We start from the raw sequence: 20,769 nt of genomic DNA on the forward strand, positions 1-20,769 counted from the left end.
TATGTGTGTTCCTCTTGATTTCCAGCATCTCTTATATTCTGGGAATACAGATCCATAATTCCTTGAAAGTAACATCTTAGGTACATAGGGTTGTAAAAAAGCTTTTGGCACATTGGCCTTCATAAATCAAAGTACTGAATACAGGAGATGGGATGTTATGTTGAAGTTGTTTCATCAGAATCATTTTAATATCACTGGCATATGTCATGAAATTCCTTGTTTTGCAGCAGCAGTACAGTGCAATATATAAAAACAAAACTGTAAATTAATAAGCATATATTGAAAAAAGAGAAGAAACAAAAAAGTGAGGAAGTGTTCATGGGTTCATTGTCCCTTCAGAGATCTGATGGTGGAGGGGAAGAAGCTGTTCCTGAAACATTAATAGTGTGTCTTCAGGCTCCTGTACCTCCTTCCTGATGGTAGCAATGAGAAGAGAGCATCTCCTGTGTGATGGGGGTTCTTAATGATGGATGCTGCCTTTTTGAGGCATCACTCTTTGAAGGTGTCCTGCATGGTGGGGAGGCTGGGAGCTAGCAGAGTTTACAACTTTTTTATAAGACATTGGCGAGGCCTAACTTGGAGGAATCTGTGCAATCCTGTTCACCTACATACAGAAAAGAAATCGCTAAGATTGAAAGAGTACAGAAAAAAATACAAGGGTGTTGCCAGGACTTGAGGATTTGAATTATAGGGCAAGTTTGAGTAGGCTAGGACTTTATTCCTTGGATCATAGGAGAACAAGGGGACATTTGACAGAGCATACAAAATTATGAGGGGTAAATGCAAGCAGGCTTTTTTCCCCACTAGGTTGGGTGAAACTAGGGGAGGAGCTGAGCAGATAAGGAACAGGAATGGGAAATGGTGAAGGGGGTGGGGGGCAATTACTGGAAGTTAGAGAAGTCAATGTTCATGCCATCAGGTTGGAGGCTACCCAAATGGAATATAAGATGCTATTCCTCCAAACTGAGTTTGGCATCATTGCAGCAGTGGAGGAGGCCATGGACTGACATGTCAGAATGAGAATGGGAAGTCGAATTAAAATGAGTGGCCACTGGGAGATCGTGCTTTCCCGGCGGATGGAGCTTAGGTGCTCGACAAGGTGGTCTCCCTGTCTAAGTCAGGTTTCACCGACATACAAGAGGCCACGCCGGAGCACCAGATACAGTGACCCCCAACAGACTCATAGGTGACTTGTCGCCTCACCTGGAAGGACTGTTTGGGACCCTGATTGGTAGTGTGGGAGTAGGTATAGGGGCAGGTGTATCCGCTTGTAAAGATATGTACCAGGAGGGAGATCAATGGGGAGGGACGAATGGACAAGGGAGTCACATAGGGAGTGATCCCTGCGGAAAGCAGAAAGTTGGGGGGGCGGGGGGGAAGCGAAAGATGCATTTGGTGGTGGGATCCCGTTGGAGATGGCAGAAGTTACAGAAAATTACGTGCTGGACGCAGAGCCTAGTGGAACGGCAGGTGAAGGAACTCTATCCCTGATGAGGTTGCAGGAGGATGGGGTGAGGGCAGACATCTACGAAATGGAAGAGGTGCGGGCGAGGGCGGCATTGATGCTGGAGGAAGAAAAGCCTCTTTCTTTGAAGGAGGAGGACATCTCATTAGCTCTGGAATGAAAAGCCTCACCCTGAGAGCAGATGCAACGGAAACAGAGGAACTTAGAGAAGGAGATGACATTTTTACAAGTAACAGGGTGGGAAGAGGTATAGTTCAAGCAGCTGTGGGAATCAGTATGTTTATAAAATATATCAGTTGATAAACAGTCTCCAGAGATAGGAGCTCGAGAAAGGGGAGGATGGTGTTGGAAATGGAACAGGTAAATTTTTTTTTAGATTATGAGAACACTCAGTCCTCTTTTATTGTCATTTAGAAATGCATACATGCATTAAGAAATGATACAATGTTTCTCCAGAGTGATATCACAGAAAACAGGACAAACCAAAGACTAACACTGACAGAACCACATAATTATAACATATAGTTACAGCAGTGCAAAGCAATACCATAATTTGATGAAGAACAAACCATGGGCACGGTAAAAAAAGTCTCAAAATCCCCGACTTGATCGACTCCTGAGTCCCCAATAGCAGGCGGCAAAAGAGAGAAACTCCCTGCTGTAAACCTCCAGGCACCGTCAACTTGCCAATGCCTTGGAAGCAGCCGACCACAGCCGACACTGAGTCCATCCGTCCGAAGACTTCGAGCCTCCAACCAGCCCCTCCAATACAGTCTCCCCAGCACCATCCTCTGCCGAGCGCCTTCAACCTTGCCCCGGCCGCTGAAACAAGCATAGCCGAGGATTTCGGGGCCTTCTGCTCTGGAGATTCCAGTTACCACACAGTAGCAACGGCAGCGGGCATTTCAGAAGTTTTCCAGACGTTCCTCCGTACCCTCATGTCCGTCTCCATCAAATCAGAATTGTGCACGGTCCCCTACTTGACAGATAACAGATATTCATCACTGGAGAGGCCGTGCACGCTGCCGTCGTGCCACCATCTTCTCCTCCCTTCTTCCTTTTCTCCCTGAGGGCAGGGTGGAAGTTGGAGGCAAAGTTGATGAAGTCAACAACCTCAGCCTGGGTGCAGGAAGCAGCACAAATGCAGTCAGTGATGTAGTGTAGAAAAAGTTGGGGAGTGATCCTAGTGTAGGCTTGGAACAAAAAGGAAGGTATAGTTGAGGCCCATACAAGTGCCCATGGCTACACCTTTGATTTGAAAGACGAGGGAGGAACTGAAGGAGAAATTATTGAAAGTGAGGACCAAGCAACACACACAAAATGCTGGAGGAAGTCTGGAGGCCAGTCCTGCAGCAGGGTTTTGACCCAAAACATCGACAGTTTACTCTTTTTCCTAGGTGCTGCCTGGCCTGCTGAGTTCCTCCAGCATTTTGTGTGTGTTGCTCAGATTTCCAGAATCTGCAGAATCTGTCTTGTTTGTGAAAGTGAGGACCAATTCTGCCAGACAGAGGAGAGTGGTGGTGGAGAGGTCTGTTGTCTAGAATTAAGCGGAGTACTTTAAGGCCCTCCTGATGGGGGATGGAGCTGTATAGGGACTGGATGTCGATAGCGAAAATGAGACGATCATGGCCAAGGAACTTGAAGTCGTTGAAAAGATCCAGAGCATGTGATGTGCCACGGATGTAGGTAGGAAGGGACTGAACCAGGGGAGATAAAACGGAGTCAAGGTATGCAGATATAATTTTGATGGAGCTGGAGAGTCCTTGCCCCTTGGTATTAACCATTTCCGCCCTGGGAAAATGTCTCTGGCTGTCCACTCTATCTATGCCCCATCATCTTATACACCTCTATTGAGTCACCTCTTAAGGTCTCCTGGCCATGGTTTGTTCCTGCATGAACTCCACCACAACATCGTTCTGTTCTCTCACTTTCACATTGTTGTTGAGACGTTATGGCATTAACAACAGTTCAATAGCTGCAGCTGAGTGAGAAGTGCTGAGGGCCTCTACGGCAAGCCATAGAGCATCAGGCCGCTAGGTTTCTCAAACAATCATTGTTACCTCAATCCCTTGTGCTTTCTGTTTAATCTTGTCAAGTTAATTGTGTTTCCCGCATTCTATGATTATTTTAAGGGGATTCTGGTTTAGAACTGCTGACAGTCTTCTTGCGTGTTTGTGGAGAATGATTGGTCTCACGGTGTTGCTCTGTCAGGCCTCCAATACTCTGTTAGTATTCCTACGTCTAACCTCTTGTTTCCTTCTCTGCATGGGAGTCTGTCGTTCCTCTGCTCCTGGGTTCAGTTGTTGCCAGTGTTTACTGTGACGGAGACTGCCATTCCTCCACAGCTGGATCCAGTCCTGCCAGTGACTGCTGTGACAGCTGGAGACATTCTTCTATGCTTTAACCACCTTGTTCCTGCAACTCCATGGGCTAAAAGCTCCAGAACGCTGCGTACTCATTAAACATTTAGTACCACTTCATGGATAATCGAATATCTTAAAGCACAGTTTTGTCTGCTCACTCCTTCTTTAATGACTTTGGCATCCACGCCAGTGAGCACCACACTCTCAAGTTAAGCTGTTTTGTGTAATTGTGTTTCTGACATAATTTGGGCCAGTGAATTGGTTCAACAAGCCAAAGTTTGGATAGAAAGCAACATCTGGATAAGAACAGTAATCCATATGTTGATTAGAAGGATTAAAGAATTGTTGGTGGTTTTAGTTAAGTATTTCATGCCGGAGATGAAAGATTAGCTTTATTAGTCACAAAACCATCGAAAGGTATGAAACAGACATTGAAACAGGCAGTGAAATATGTCATTCTGTATCAGTCTAAGGTTGTGCTGGGGGCAGCCCGTAAGTGTTGCTGAGCTGTTGCCAACATTGCATGCCCACAAATGACTAACCCTAGCCCTTGCATCTTTGAAATGTGAGCGGAAACTAGAGCACCCAGAGGAAACCCAGGGGATCATGGGGAGAAGGTACAAACTCCTTACAGAGAGCGGTGGGAGTTGGACCCTGATCTTACAGCAGGAGTTGCGAAGAGTCACACTAACCGCTACCCTACTGTATGGATTTGATGTTAATTTATTAATGCATCAAATGTGCAAGTTACAGCAGGTCTGTTATGATAAAGTCACAGCTTCTTGTGTAACGTGGCATGATACATGTCCTCCAATGTACAAAGGCTAAAGAGTTAAATGTGTCTATTCTGTAAAGGACAAAGCAGGAGGACAATGTGCAGACGTTACCTTACCCTCACCTTCTTTAGTTATTCAATAAGATACAGTGCAGAAAAGGCCCTTCCAGCCTTTTGAGCTGGACTGCCCAGCAATCCCCTGCTTTAATCCTAGCCTAATCAGGGGGACAATTTACAAATACCAATTTACCTTCCAACCAGTAGGTCTTTGGACTGTGGGAGGAACCCACACAGTTACCGGCAGCACATGCAAACTCCTTACAGAGAGCGGTGGGAATTGAACCCAGGTCACTGGTACTATAAAGTGTTGTGCTAACCACTGTGCTACTATGCCGCCCCTATCAAACCCAATTCCCTGGAGTTTACCACTATGACTACCGTACTCTAAAATAGACACTTTCTCTTTGTTTTAACTGTGTTCTTTGTTGTAAAAATCGTGCACGGTCTTTGTTTATGTTTCTTGTAAATGCTGCTTATCGATGCTATGTGCTGGTAACGCTGCTGCAAGTTTTCATTGCAATGGTCACACTTGTACACCTCATACACAGGATTGGAAAAAGCTGCAGAGAGTTGTAAACTCAGCCAGCTCCATCACGGGCCACCAGCCTCCCCAGCATCCAGGACATCTTCGAATGGTGACACCTCAAAAAGGCAGCGTCCATCATGAAGGACACCCATCACCCCGAACATGCCCTCTTCTCACTGCTACTGTCAAGGTGGTGGTGAAGACACACACTCAACATTTCAGGAACAGCTTCTTCCCCAGCGCCATCAGGTTTCTGAATGGACCATGAACCATGAAGACTATTTTGTGCTCTTTCTGCTCTATTTATTTATTTTTAATATATTTCAAAATTCAATGTTCTAAATACATTTATTATCAAAGTACATACACAGTATGTTAACATATACAATCCTGGGATTCATTTTCTTGTGGGCATACTCAATAAAAATCTATAGTATAATAACCATAACAGAATCAATGAAAGACTGTCCATCTTGGATGTTCAACCAAGTACAGAAGACAAAAAACTGCAAATAAAAAAAAATAAAGATAATGATGATGATGATAATAATAATAAATAGCCAATAAATATAGAGATCTTGTGGTGAAGAGATCTTGAAAGTGAGTCCATTAATTGTGGGAACATTTCAAATACTTGGCCAAGTGAAGTTGAGGCAAGTTATCACCTCTGGTTCAAGAGGCTGATGGCTGAGGTAATAACTGGTCCTAAACCTAGTGCTGTGGGTCCTGAGGCTCCTGCCTTCTTCCTGATGGCAGCAGCAAGAAGAGCACATGTCCTGGGTGGTGTGAGTCAGTGATGAAGGACGCTGCTTCCCTGTGACAGTGTTTCATACACCTGTGCTCAATGGTGGCGAGGGCCTTACCCATGATGGACTGGGTCATATCCACTACTTTTTGTAGCATTTATTAGTGTAACTAATTGCGATGTTAATGTATTGCACTCTACTGCTGCCACAATACAACACATTTCTTGATACATGTCGGTGATAATAAACCTGATCTGATTCTTGTGCATCTGACAATAAACTTGACTTTGACTTTGTAGGCGGTTGGGTCATTTGGAGGTGTCTAGCCTGACGATGAGATAATAATACAAAGCGAGAATCTTGGCTTCTAGTCACTGTGAGTTGTGACATCTTGATCCTATTCATAAACATTTCTTGTGAGATTGGAAGCACATACGGAATTGATAGTTTTACCAACATTAGGACCATAAGACATAGGAGCAGAATTAATCCATTTGGCCCATTGAGTCTGCTCTGCCATTCAATCATGGCTGATCCTTTTTTTCCCCTCCTCAGCCCCATCCCCTGATCATCACCCCATAACCTTTGATGCTGTGTCCAATAAAGAATCTATCAATATCTGTCTTAACAACACCTGGCCTCCACAGCTGCTTGTGGTAACAAATTCCACATATTTACCACCCTCTGGCTAAAATTTCTCCACATCTCTGTTTTAAATGGACACCCCTCTATACTGAGGCTGTGCCCTCTTGTCCTAGGCTTCCCCACTGTGGGAAACATCGTTTCCACATCTACTCTGTCTTGGCCTTTCAACATTCAAAAGATTTAAATGAGATCCCCCCTCATCCTTCTAAATTCCAGTGAGTACAGACCAAAATTATCAAACGTTCCTCATATGATAACCCTTTCATTCCCAGAATCATCCTTGCGAAACTCCTCTGGACCCTCTCCAATGCCGGCATATCTTTTCTTAGATGAGGAGCCCAAAACTGTTCACAATACTCAAGGTGAGGCCTCACCAGTGCCTCATAAGGCCTCAGCGTCACATCCCTGTTCTTGTATTCTAGATCTCTTGAAATGAATGGCATTTGCCTTCTTCACTACCGACTCTACCTGCAAGTTAGACTTCAGGATGTTCTGCACAGGGACTCCCAAGTCTCTTTGTATCTCACATTTTTGGATTTTCTTCCCATTTAAAAAAATCATCTACACATTTAATTCTACTACCAAAGTGCATGACCATGAATTTTCCAACATTGTATTTCACTTGCCACTCTCTTGCCCATTCTCCTAATCTGTCTAAGTCCTTCTGCATCCTAACTCTTTCCTCAACACTACTTGCCCTTCCACCAATCTTTGTATCTTTGGAATAGATTACACCAGCACTCAATGCTCTGTAACTGTTCAATGTTAAATACAGCTAAAGCACTTTTGACATCCCAAGGATCTGCCAAGAGTTGTCCAGCCAACGAGGTATTGCTAAAGAGGCTGTGCTGTCATTGGCTGTACATTTTGTTGATTCACCCTGAGGATGTGAACAGTGCTTTGAAAACGTGAGCCCATTTTGCCTTGCTTCATTCTCTCGCTCTCTTTATCTCCAGATTTGATTATTTCATTATTCTGGGATATATCTTAACTACTCTGACTCCAGCACCAAATGTTGCCTTGCCAGTGTCAACATCTTGAACCTGTTGGAAACCACTGTTATTTTAAATAATATTTTATAAGATTTGTACTTTTTAACAAACTTTTTCACTCATTTTTCTCTCACTGGTAGAAAGCGGTTTATCAGCTTTCTCAGTTTTCATTGGCTAAGTATTAGCACATTACCCATGTGATGTAATTGTTTTAATTATGTAGCCTATTAATCAATTCATTCTTAACTAAAGGATTTCCTATCTATAAAAGTGATAGTTTTTTTCAGAGGCACCATTCCTTATTTTTTTAATTCCTTTTCTCTTTGAATGTTCAGTCATTTCTCAGCTCTTTACTTAGTTTGCTTAATATTCGTATGTTTGATTGTACCCTAATTAAGATGGCTCATCATTTCTGACTCACAGGAGTGTCCTAAGGATCTAAATTAAACAGAGATCCAACAAACCATGGAGACTCGCAGTGCACACTGAAGCCGTGGATTGTCACCTTGCCGTGGTGGAGAAACTTGTGTGGTCCTGTGATCCGGAGAGCTATGCCATCTGGAGCTATGCTCCTGGTAGGGTCACCCATGGCGGTAAGGTTGAGGGTGAGGTCCCTGACAAAGAACAATCCAACCAAGACCTCAATGGTAGAACAGGCGGACGAAGTTACTTCGAACTTAATGGCTGTGAAGGCGGATGAAGGCTGCAACAAATCCATCAGCTCCAATCATTGTGGTTTCCATGCCATTGGAATCAGTTAGTTGATTTGTGAAGTATCCTGTGCTTCTTGGAGTGCAACATCAAGTACACATTAAACAAATACACGCACAGGTGTCTTCACTCTGTGGGCCACTTCTTCAGAACAAAGACCATCATCCTCAACCTCAAGGGATAGCCACGACAACGACTGAGGCCATCCAGCCAACTATGCCCATGCCAAACAAAAATAGTCTACACTAATCTAACTTTTCAACTCATAACCTTGCGTGTGGTGTGGCGCGTGGCCAAGTGGTTGGGGGTTGGGTTCATGATCTGAAGGTCGTGGGTTCAAGTCTTGGCCAAGGCAGTGTGTTGTGTCTTTGAGCAAGGCACTTAACCACACACTGCTCCAGTCCACCCAGCTGAAAATGGGTACCGGCAAATGCTGGGGGTTAACTTCATGATAGACTGGTGTCCTATCCGGGGAGGAATAATCTCAGTCACTTCAGGCCTCAGAAACCAGTATAAGCACTGGCCTGATGGGCCACAAGGCTCGGGACAGATTTTTAACTTTAACCTCGCATGTGAGATGTTTCAATTGTTCATCCAGGTACATTTACTTACAATGTTTCTGCCTTCCCCACTTCCAGACCCTCATCATTCATTGGGTGAAATATTTTTCTCAATTTCCTTAAAATGATTTTTGTAGTTAATTCAAATGCGTACCCCTTAGTTACTGATCTCTCTGGTAGCCTATCAAGGCCTTTCGTACTCTTGTACCAATATTACAGTGTCTGAATGTATCAGTATTACAGTGGAGTAAAGAGAATTACAGAGGCATGAGAGGGGAGTTGGCCAGAATTGATTGGAAAAGAACACTGGCAAGAATGGCAGCAGAGCAGCAATGGCTGGAACATCTGGAAGCAATCTGGAAGGCACTGGATATATACATCCCAAAAAGGAAGAAGTATTCTGAAGGAAAGATGACACAACCGTGGCTAACATGAGAAGTCAAAGCCAACATAAAAGCCAAAGAGAGGGCATATAATAGAGCAAAAAATAATGAGAAGTTAGAGGATTGGGAAGTATTATGATATTATAGGAGAGATTCTAGCATGGATAAAGCAGTGGCTGATTGACAAGAGTCAAAGAGTGGGAATAAAGGGAGCCTTTTCTGACTGGCTGCCGCTGACTTGTGGTGTTCCACAGGAATCTGTATGAAGTTAAATGTCAATGATTTGGATAATGGAATTGATGGCTTTGTTGCAAAGTTTGCGGATGATATGAAGAAAGGTGGAGGGGTAGGTAGTTTTGAGGAAGTAGAGAGACTGCAGAATGACTTAGACAGATTTGGAGAATGGGTGAAGAAATTGCTGTGTCGGGAAGCATATGGTCATGCACTTTGGTAGGGAAAATTAAAGGGTTGACTATTTTCTAAATGGAGAGAAAATTAAAAAATTCAAGGTGCAAAGGTACAAAAAATCCTGCACAATCCTTGTGCAGGATTCCCTAAAGGTTAACTTGCAGGGTGAGTCTATGGTGAGGAAGCCATCTCTTTCAGAACCCTGGGGTGTCCACCATCTGGCCCAGGTAACTTACCTACCTTCAGACCTTTCAGTTTCCCAAGAACATTCTCCCTAGTCATGGTAACTTCACACACTTCATGACCCCTGACACCTGGAACTTCCACCATAGTGCCAGTGTCTTCCACAGTGAAGACTGAAACAAAATACTTATTCAATTTATTATCCTTGCTACTGCTTAGAGTTCTGTATATAACACCCATCAGGGTCTTTTCACCCTTGTAATTCCTTAGCTCTATCCACAATGATTCAACACCTTCCAACTTTATGTCACCTCCTTCAAATAATTTAATTTACTGTATATTTTGCCAACAGAGCATCGCCACACCCTCTGCCTTCCTGCCTATCCTTTTGATACAATGTGTTTCCCATATATCTGCACTATAGTTACACATAGGCATGCAATTTACCCAACATCAGCATGTAAATTGTCCCCTATGGCTACCTCTCCAGCGTAGTTTTCCAGTGCTCCTATATCCACTCTTACCTCTCTTTTACACTTTATGTATCTGAAGAAACTTTTGGTATCCTCTTTAATATTACTGGCTAGCTTACTTTTGTATTCCATCTTTATCTTCTTAATGACTTTTTTAGTTGCCTTCTGTTGGTTTTTAAAACTTCCCAATCCTCTAACATCCCACTAATTTTTGTTCTATTATATGCCCTCTCTTGGCTTCTATGTTGGCTTTGACTTCTCTTTTTAGCCACTGTTGAGACAGCTTACCTTTAGAATACTTCTTCCTCTTTGGGATGTATATATCCTGTGCCTTCTGAGTTGCTTCCAGATATTCTAGCCATTGCTGCTCTGCCGTCATCCCTGCCAGTGTTCTTTGCTAATCATTTCTGGCCAAATCCTCTCTCATGCCTCTGTAATTCCCTTTACACCACTGTAATACTGATACATCTAACTTTAATTTCTCCTTCTCAAATGTCAGTGTGAATTTGACCATATAATAATCACTTTCCCCTCAGGGTTCTTTTACCTTAAGCTCTCCAATCAATTTCTGTTCATTGCACAACACCCATTCCAGAATACCTAATCTCCTAGTGGGCTCAGCCTCAAGCTGCTCTAAATTACCATCCTATAGGCATTCTAGATATTCCTCCTCTTGGAATCCAGCACCAAACTGGTTTTTCCAATTTACCAGCAGATTGAAATTTCCCTTGACTATTGTAACATTGCCCTTTTGGCATGGATTTTCTATCTCCCATTTGTAACTTGTAGACCAAATCCTTACTACTGTTTGGGGTTCTGTATATAAAACCCTTCAGGGTCTTTTTACCCTTGCAATTCCTTAGCTCCATCCACAATGATTCAACACCTTCCAACCTATGTCATCTCCTTCTAATGATTTGATTTACTGTATATTTTGTCAACAGAGCATCGCCACACCCTCTGCCTTCCTGCCTATCCTTTTGATACAATGTGTTTCCCATATATCTGCGCTATAGTTACAATTGGGCATGCAATTTACCCAACTTCAGCTTGTAAATTGAAGACTGGTTAAACCATTCTATATTTAACACCGCTCTGTGGATACTCAAGGGCTGCCACCCAGACAGAGGTCACTCGGTGCCCATTCCTTCACACAATCCTTTTGTGCTTTGCAATTTATCTGAGTCTCACTCCACTGTCAGTTTGGAGTTGACTGCATCCTTTCTGAGGCACAGTGTCCAAAATGGAATACAGTAGTCAGATGGGATCTGTGCACAATAATCCAGAAAAAGCTTGACATCTCTAAGAAAATCAACACCAGCCTCTTTACTTTGTATTCTGTTCATAAGGTGCCTGTACTGCTGAAGTCTAGATTGGTTATTGAGTCGGTAAATAGTAACAACCCTGGTGAAATATCTCACCACATCATTCCTCTCTGAGAAGATTCCTTTCATCCTGACTCCGAACCATTCTGCATCCATGTGGCCTCAATTCCATTGTCAACTAGCCCTGTCTTAAATTTCTGTTGAATATATTGAACACAGATCAGTGGATTTACAGACACTAAGTATGTTGTGGGAAATAGGGCACAGGTGAGAAAGTGGAATTGAAAATGATGAGCACCCATGGGTTTCTTTGCTGAAATAGCGGGCTTCAGGGGCCACATAACTTACTGGATCCATTTTTAATGTTCTTATTACATGTTGATGTATCTGGAGCTGTACTGAATCTCATGAACTTCCAACTCAAAGACTGTGCCATGTCAGAAACCCAACCTACACTCAGCGGTCACTTTGTTAGTGACCTCGAGTATCTAATAAAGTGGCCTCAGGATGTATATTTGTGATCTTCTGTTACTGTAGCCCATCCATTTCAAGGCTTGATGTCTTTTGTGTTTAGAACTTTTCCTCTGCACACCACTGTTGGAACGCATGGTTATTCGAGTTTCTGTCAACTTCCTGTTAGCTCAGGGGTCCCAACCTTTTTATGCCATGAACCAATACCATTAAGCAAGGAGTCCCGTTAATCCCAGGTTGGAAGCCCCTATAGTTAGCTTGAACCACTCTGGCCATTCTCCTCTCACCTCTCTCATTAACAAGGCATTTTTGCCCTCAGAAACGCCACTTACTGGTTGCATCATTCTCTGTAAACAATGGAGACTACTTTGCTTGAAAGTCCCAGGAGATCAACAGTTTCTGAGATACTCAAACCACCCCGTCTGTCACCAACAATTATTCTATGGAAAATGTCACATAGATCACATTTCTTCCCCATTCTGATGTTTGATCTGAACCTCTTGACCATGTCTGCATGCTTTTATCCATTGAGTTGTTGCCACATGATTGGCTGATTGGATATTTGCATTAACGAGGTGTACAGGTGTACCTAATGAGGTGGCCCCTGAATATATCTCTGGAAACTCGTGTGTCAACAACAGTATTTGTTTGAAGCATCCGTCTTTCTTGTTTGGTTGCTAAAAGTGATGAGGGATGTTGGTAAAGTAAGGATGGGAGGATGATTCAATAAAGTGGTGCAGATTTAAGATCATTGGGGAAAGAATCGGTGGGGAGGGGTAAGTATTTTTGTGCGCAGAGAGTTGCTGTCTGGAAAAGCAGTAGAAACAGGTTGTATGCCAACAATCAGAAAGGATTGAAAGGAAAGAGAAGATTGGTAGCTCGGGTGGGTTGGCTGCTTTTTTGTAGGATTGTTCACCAGGCCTGGAGGTGAAGTCACAAACGTTCCATCACCAGTTGAGGTGACATGATCTGTGCTATTTCTGCTGAGTTCCACTAGCAGCCAGCGCGACAACCAACCAATCTGAATAATGAGTCAGACCAATATAAATGCGAGTACTTGGCAGAAACAACATTCATTTGCCAACATCAGCGGTCCCCAACCACCGGGCCGTGAGGAAACGATGTGATTTGGCGAGATGAGTCAGCTGCACCTTTCCTCATTCCCTGTCACGGCCACTGTTGAGCTTGAACGCACGCGAGGTCATTACCCGCACGTCATCCACGTCAGCGCGGGAAGAAGATCAACTCGAGCTTGCAAATGACGGCGGGCTGAAAAGTATGTTTGACATAACATCTCTGCCGGCATTCTGGATCAAAGTCAAGGCTAAATATCGTGAGGTAGCGACGAAAGCACTGAAAACGTTGCTTCCATTTCCAACATTTTGCTGCGAAGCGGAGTTTTCTGCAATGAATGCAACGAAAACTAAATTGCGGAATAGACTGGACATCAGGAACCCCCTTCGAGTATCGCTGTCTCTATCACCCCTCGATAGGACCATCTCGTTGCAGGGAAACAAGCCCAGGGCTCCCACTGATTCAACGATATTGGTGTGTTGCAATGATTTTATATGTTCATACGGGGAAAATATGTGCTGTGTGTTTAATATCCAAACGTTACTTAAAATGTTATGATGCTATTGATTAGATGTGACTTATATAACCATATAGCAATTACAGTATGGAAACGGGCCATCTCTGCCCTTCTAGTCCGTGCCGAACGCTACTCTCACCTAGTCCCGCCGACCTGCACTCAGCCCATAACCCTCCATTCCTTTCCTGTCCATATACCCATTCAATTTTTCTTTAAATGATAATATCGAGCCTGCCTCTACCACTTCTGCCGGAAATTCGTTCAACAATTACTTCAAACCCCTGTCCTCCCCTGATAATTGACTTATCACTATATTCATGCAAGGAAAATATGCGCTGTGTGTTTAATATTAAATTCGTTGGAAAAACCCTTTTAGAAACGAAATTGATTGTATTAGATACTTATCACCTATATTCCGTTCGTGATTAACAGCCCCCCCGAACAGAATCGCCAAAAACGATTTTTAGAAAAAAAAGTCAGATACACGCATGCGTAGACTGGTGCCCGCTTGGAGCTCTGTCACTAGAAAGCAGCATCCATCATCAAAGACCTTCACCATACAGGCAAGCTCTCTTCTCACTGCTACCATCGGACAGGAAGTACAGGAGCCTTAGGTTCCACATCCCCACCACCTTCAGGAACTGTTATTACCCTTCAACCATCAGACTCCTGAACCAGTGTGGATAACCACTACGAGGTAGATTGTGAGGTCAGGAGTCCATTGAGCTTGGGAGCTGGTCAAGTCTTATAGCAATAGGATAAAAGCTGTCCTTGAGCCTGAAGGTTCGTGCTTTCAGGCTTCTGTATCTTCTGTCAGATGGGAGGGGGAAGAAGGGGAATGTCTTGGGTGGGTGGAGTCTTCGTATATATTGGCTGCTGCCCAGCTGTGAATTTCTGGGGCAATAGAGGGAGTAGCGCTGGGAATTCTCAATATTGATTCCGGTCCTGTGACTTAAAGTCAAAACAGATACTTTCTCCTGACTGCTACCCCATGTTACAGTTACAGAGAAAGTGCATTACAGACAGACAACATAGATCATGAGGTCAAGAGTCCATCTTATCATACTAGATGACCATTCGATAGTCTTATAGCAATAAATTAGAAGTTATCTTTGAGCCTGGTAGTACGTGCTTTCAGGCTTTTGTATCTTCTACCCGATGGGAGAGGGGAGAACATTTAGGGTGGTAGGGCCTCAGTCCCTGGCAGTAGGCTCTTCCTAATAGGTTCTCTCCCTGTGCTCCCCTGGACTAGCCCCCACTAAACTCTCATGTACCACTACCCAACAACAGTCACTGCAAATACAAAATCTTTCCCTTTTGTCTGCTAACAGTGCCTCATTGGCTTGGATCCCCCACTCTTCCCTTCTTAACCTACCCAAGCACCCTTTAAGTGTTGTATGGCACCTGCTCCAACCATCTCCTCTGAAAGTTCATTCCATATATGGACCACTCTCTGGGTGAAAAAGTTGTTTCTGAAGTCTCTTTAAATATTTCCTCTCTCACCTTAAGCTTTTGTGCTCCAGCGTTAGACACCCAACCCCAGGGAAAACAGAATGTGACCATCCACCCTATCCATACCCCTCATAATTTTATGAACTTCTTTAAGATTACCCCTCAGCCTCCTATGTTCCAGGAAAGCAGACCCAGCCTGCCTGGGCTCTCCAGAGAACTCACACTCTCTGGTGCTGGGAACATCTTGGTGAATCTTTTCTGCACTCTCTCCAGTTTATTCACATCCTTCAGCCTTGCACGGCATATTTACTTACAGTACCTGCGGCTGACACGGTTTCCCACCTACCCTACCCCCAACTCATTTCCACTGTTCTGCTCAACCCAGGTAACCGAGGCTGTGTTAACATTCCCATCCTTCTGAAATCCATTAACGGATTCCTCAGCCAGTCTTGGAGAGCTCCTCCAGCCTTACAACCTTCCCAGATCACCGAGTTCCCTGGAATTGGCATTGTTTTGTTATTGTCACATGTACCAAGATACAGTGAAAAGCTTGCCTTGCATACTGTTCATACAGCTCAGTTCATCATTTATATTTTATTTCTCTAGCGATACGGCTCTACAACAGGCCCTTCCAGCCCAATTAACCTACTAACCCTCACATCCATGAACTGTGTGAGGAAACCAGGAGAAATGGTCACGGTGAGAACGTAGAAAGAGCGTGGGGTATTGAACCTGGGTCACTGGCATTGTAATAGTGTTGCACCAACTACTATGTGGCCCAAACAGTGCATTACAATCGTGTATTCAGGTAGTGGAAGATAAAGCAATAACAGAATGCACAATGAAGTGTTACAGCTACAGGGAAAGTGCAGTGCAGGTAGGCAATAAAGTTTCTAGATCATGGTGGGTAAATTGGGAGCTCAAGAATTCAGCTTATCGTACTAGGTAGATATTCTATAGTCTCTAGTTCTAGCTTACATCTCCAACCACCAAGAGCCCCTGTGACCTCTGGGATTCCTTCCCTTGCAAAGTGAGCAGTTTCAGGTTCCCGAGTTCAAGAATTCAATTCAACCGTTCCAGTTAATATCAGAGAATGTCAGCATCTCCGAAGATCTATCCTGGGTCCGACATACTGATGCAATTGCAAAGAAGGCACGACTCTGGCTATATTTGAGGAAACTTTGTATGTCACCAAAAGCTCTCGCAAAGTTCTAAAGATATACTGTGGAGAGCATTGGAACTGGCTGCATCACCATCTGGTATGGTGATCCCTTGCACCATCTGCAAGGGATCAGGAAAATACTCCTGAAAGTTGTAAACTCAGCCGGTTCCATCATGGGCATTAGTTTCCCCATCATCCAGGACTCCTTCAAAAGTGATGCCTCAGAATTGCTGCATCCATAATTAAGGGCACCACCACCCAGGACAGGCTCTCTACCATCAAGGAAGAGGCACAGGAGCCTGAAGACACACACTCAACATTTCAAGAACAGCTTCTTTCCCACCGCCGTCAGAATTCTGAATGGTCAGTGAACCCATGATACTAAACTTCTTTCTGATTCTGATTCTGAATAACTATGAGTTCCCGCTCACCTGCGCCAACACCCCCCGCCTTGCCATGCACTCCGGAACCAGTATACGGTACCGGGATCTACAACCCACCCCACCCCCGTGTCTCGATGCCAGGTTTATATTCAACCTAGAGTTTAAAGCCCAGTTCCACCCCATCCCGACGTAGTCCCGATCTCCATGCTAGACCGGCGCTTGGCGTGTTTCTCTGCTCTCGCCGCCGCTCTCTCCCGATCAGCGGCTCTGTCTGTCCCAGCCAAATGCAGAACGTGCAGCCTGTTCCAGGACGGGTTGTTTCCACGGTGCCCAGGAAACGGCTCCGGGTTTCTGAACAAAGTTAGGACGCATGCCGCACACGCTCCGCCATCACCGGGTGGAGGGGCCAGACTGCACACGGAACCACATCGCCTCTCCAAATCCGGGAGCAGTCACACTCCCGTGAGGCAGCGACTCTTTCGCAAGAGGGGTGTTGTGCGGGGTGGATGGAAGGGTAGGGAGAAAGGAGGGTGGGATTGTACAGAGATAAGCGAAGGAGGGATGGACAGAAGATAGACAGAGGATTGCAGGGATAGGCGGATAGAGAGGATATGTGAGAAGAATAGACGGATTCTGTTGGATGGAGGGAGAAGTGTTGGAGTGAAAAGCAAATGAAGGATGGAGGGACGGTGCATGGTCTGAAGGTATATGGTGTGGAAAGAAGGACAGAGAGATGGGAGATGATATAGGAGAGAGGGACTGTGTTAGAGGGAGGGAAGGAGGGATAGTTTTAGAGAGAGGAATAGAGGGATGGAGGGAGAGACAGAGAGATGGTGTTTGGGGAGGGAAGGAGGGATGGTGCTGGAGGGAGAGACGGACGGAGAAAGGAGGAAGGGTGTTGGACCGAGGAATGGTGTGGAACCCCAAAATTGGACGGGGGTGGCGGTTTGCTGGCGAGCTTCGTTCGGGCGGACCCTGTCGCGGTGTCAGCTCGGGTTCCACCCCCAGGCACCAGTTCCCTTCCATCGCCCGTGACCGCTCTCAGATGAAACCGAATTTCGGGCGTAATACCTACCCTGGACTCAGCAAGAAGGGTCCTACAGCGAGGCGGGAGGAAACACTCACAGGACAAGGGTCCCAAGAGAAAAGACATAAGGGCGTCTGCTCTCTCCTTTCGCTCCCCACCCAGTCCGGACACTTAGAGCGCGTTTGCCGCTCTCTTTCTCTGGGTCCGGTCATCTGTGGATCCGGACATCTGTGGACTCTGCCCAGACAACACAGGCACCTTCGCCCAGCAGTCCCCGGGGTGTCCCGCCTTTCCCCTACTCCCGGGGATGTACCTGTGTCCTCTCCGAACGCTGGCTGCCAGCATCCCAGCAGGAAGATCCCCACTGTCAGAATCCTCAGGTCCATCTGCGCGGCCGCTCGCTGCCTGTGCCGAGCCGAAGCCACTGTCCCGGGATCAGGATGGAGAGAGGGAGGGCGGTTACGTCTTGGACTGGTCGCAGAGTTCGGCTCTCGCAGTCGGAGTCTTGACCCATCTGCACCAGGACCCTCCTCATCTCCAAACTCTTCTTCAGACCGCAGCCCAGCGTCACGGGGTTGGGTTAACCCACTGGATGCCGGGTAAACTTGCTCCCCTACTCCGTCTCCGCTTGCGGGCGTGTACACACACACACACACACAAAATCTCTCTCTCCCTCCCTCTCTCTCTCTCTCTCTCTCTCTCTCACACACACACACACACAGACTCTCTTTTTCTCTCTCTCTCACACACACAGACACAGAGACTCTCTCTTTCTCTCTCTCTCTCCCTCACACACACACAGACTCTCTCTCTCCCACACACACAGACAGACAGACACACACACAGCCTCTCTCTCTCCCTCACACACACACAGACTCTCTCTCTCCCACACACACAGACAGACACACACAGCCTCTCTCTCTCACACACTCTCTCTCTCTCTCTCTCACACACACAGACACACACACAGAGCCTCTCTCTCTCACACACACACACAGACTCTCTCTCTCACACACACAGACAAACACACACCCACACAGACTCTCTTTCTCTCTCTCTCTCTCTCACACACACAGACTCTCTCTCTCTCACACACATACACACACACACACACTTTCTCTCCTCCCCAGGTATTGCCTCATCGTCACCACCCCCCACACACGTCTTTAATCTGGGACATTTTCGCGCTTTTTGGCCTTTTTCCCGATGACACCACTGTGGAAGGTGGTGACGAATCAGCGTATAGGAGGGAAATTAAAAACTTGGCTGAGTGGTGCCTTGACAATCACCTCTCACTTAAGCAACACACATCAAAGTTGCTGGTGAATACAGCAGGCCAAGCAGCATCTCTAGGAAGAGGTGCAGTCGACGTTTCAGGCCGAGACCCTCGTCAGGACTGACTGAAGGAAGAGTGAGTAAGGGATTTGAAAGCTGGAGGGGGAGGGGGAGATCCAGAAGGGATACGAGAGGATCATGGGACAGGAGGTCCGGGAAGAAAGACAAAGGGGGGGGGGGCAGAGGATGTGTATAAAAATAAGTAACAGATGGGGTACGAGGGGGAGGTGGGGTATTAGCGGAAGTTAGAGAAGTCGATGTTCGTGCCATCAGGTTGGAGGCTACCCAGACGGAGCTGATTATAGACTTCGGGAGGAGGAAAGCGGAGGACCGTGAGTCCGGGGGATCAGAGGTAGAGGGGTCAGCAGCTTTCAATTCTGAGGGTCTGTCCTAGGTCCCACACGTAAGTGCCGTTACGGAGGAAACAAGACGGCGCCTCTACGTTCTTACAGGTGTGCAGATGGTATCTAAAACTCTGACAGGTAGATGTGTAGTGGAGAGTACATTGACTGGTTGCACCACAGCCAGGAATGGAAACACCAATGCCCTTGAACAGAAAATCCGACTAAAAAGTAGGGGAAATGGCCCAGTCCGTCACGGGTAAAGCCCTCCCCACCGATGAGCATATCTGCATGAAACGCTCTCGCAAGAAAGCAGCATCCACCATCAGCGACCCCCACCGCCCAGGACGTGCTCCCTTCTCACTGCTGCCATCAGGACTCACACCGCCAGGTTCAAGAACAGTTAACCACCAGGCTCCTGAACCAGAGGGGAATACTTAACTCATCTTCACTTACCCCATCATTGAAATGTTCCCACAACCATTAGACTAACTTTGAAGGGCTCTTCATCTCACGTTCTCGCTATTTATTGTTTTTAAAAAAATTCATTTACTTTATTTCTATCAGTCTGTTTATTATTTCCCTCTTTTTGTATTCGCACAATTTGTTGTACTTTTTTGTCGGTCCTGTTAGGCGCGGTCTTTCATTGAATCCTGAAGAAGGGCCTCGGGCCGAAACGTCGACTGTTTATTCATTTCCATGGGTGCTGCCTGACCCGTTGAGTCTCTCCAGCATTTTGTGTGTGTTGCTCTGGATTTACAGCATCTGCAGAATCTCTCGTGTTTATTATTTCATTGATTCTGTTGCGGTTTTCGTATTTACTGTGATTGCTCGCAAGAAAATTTAATTTCAGGGTTGTATATGGTGAGAAATATGTACTTAGATAATAAATTTACTTTGAACTTAGAGTGGTCTGCAGGGTTTACCTGCAAGCCCCAGGGAGCCCCGCTCCTGCTCTCCCCGTGGGTACACTAGCCACGGGCGGCCGTCGCGACAGAGAGCGCGGCGCTCTTCGCCCGAGCAGCCCGATTCACGACAGCACTGGAAATCTAGAATAAAAACAGAAAATACCGCAACTACTTAGGCGGACTGACAGCATCGGCGAAGAAATGCTAAACAGGTCGGGAAGCATTCTGATGGAAGAAAGAAGGGAGAGAGCCAGTAGAAATAGGCGGCGGAAGGGGTGGAGCAAGAGCTGGCAGGTGATGGGTGGATCCAGGTGAAGAGAGACGATAGGCTAGTGGGGGTGTGGGGAGAATGGCAATGATCTCTGAGGATCTAACCTGGTCCCAACATAATGATGTAGTCATAAAGAAGGCAAGACAGCAGCCATATTTTATTAGGAGTTTGAAGCAATTTGGCATGTCGACAAATACATTCAAAAACTTCTAT

At 45.6% G+C, this 20,769-nt stretch overlaps 1 protein-coding gene across 1 annotated transcript in view; it reads right to left on the minus strand.

Moving 5' to 3' along the window:
* Window positions 1-18,274, minus strand: part of LOC134357721 (R-spondin-2-like) — a 43,702-nt gene extending 25,428 nt beyond the window's left edge. The window contains exon 1 of the mRNA XM_063069345.1: window positions 18,015-18,274. Coding sequence (XP_062925415.1) covers window positions 18,015-18,087 — 73 coding nt within the window. The 5' untranslated portion in view covers window positions 18,088-18,274. The remainder of the gene's footprint in view (window positions 1-18,014) is intronic.
* Window positions 18,275-20,769: the final 2,495 nt, after the last annotated feature.

This window comes from Mobula hypostoma, chromosome 2, assembly GCF_963921235.1.
Source record: "Mobula hypostoma chromosome 2, sMobHyp1.1, whole genome shotgun sequence".
Taxonomy (NCBI): domain Eukaryota; kingdom Metazoa; phylum Chordata; class Chondrichthyes; order Myliobatiformes; family Myliobatidae; genus Mobula; species Mobula hypostoma.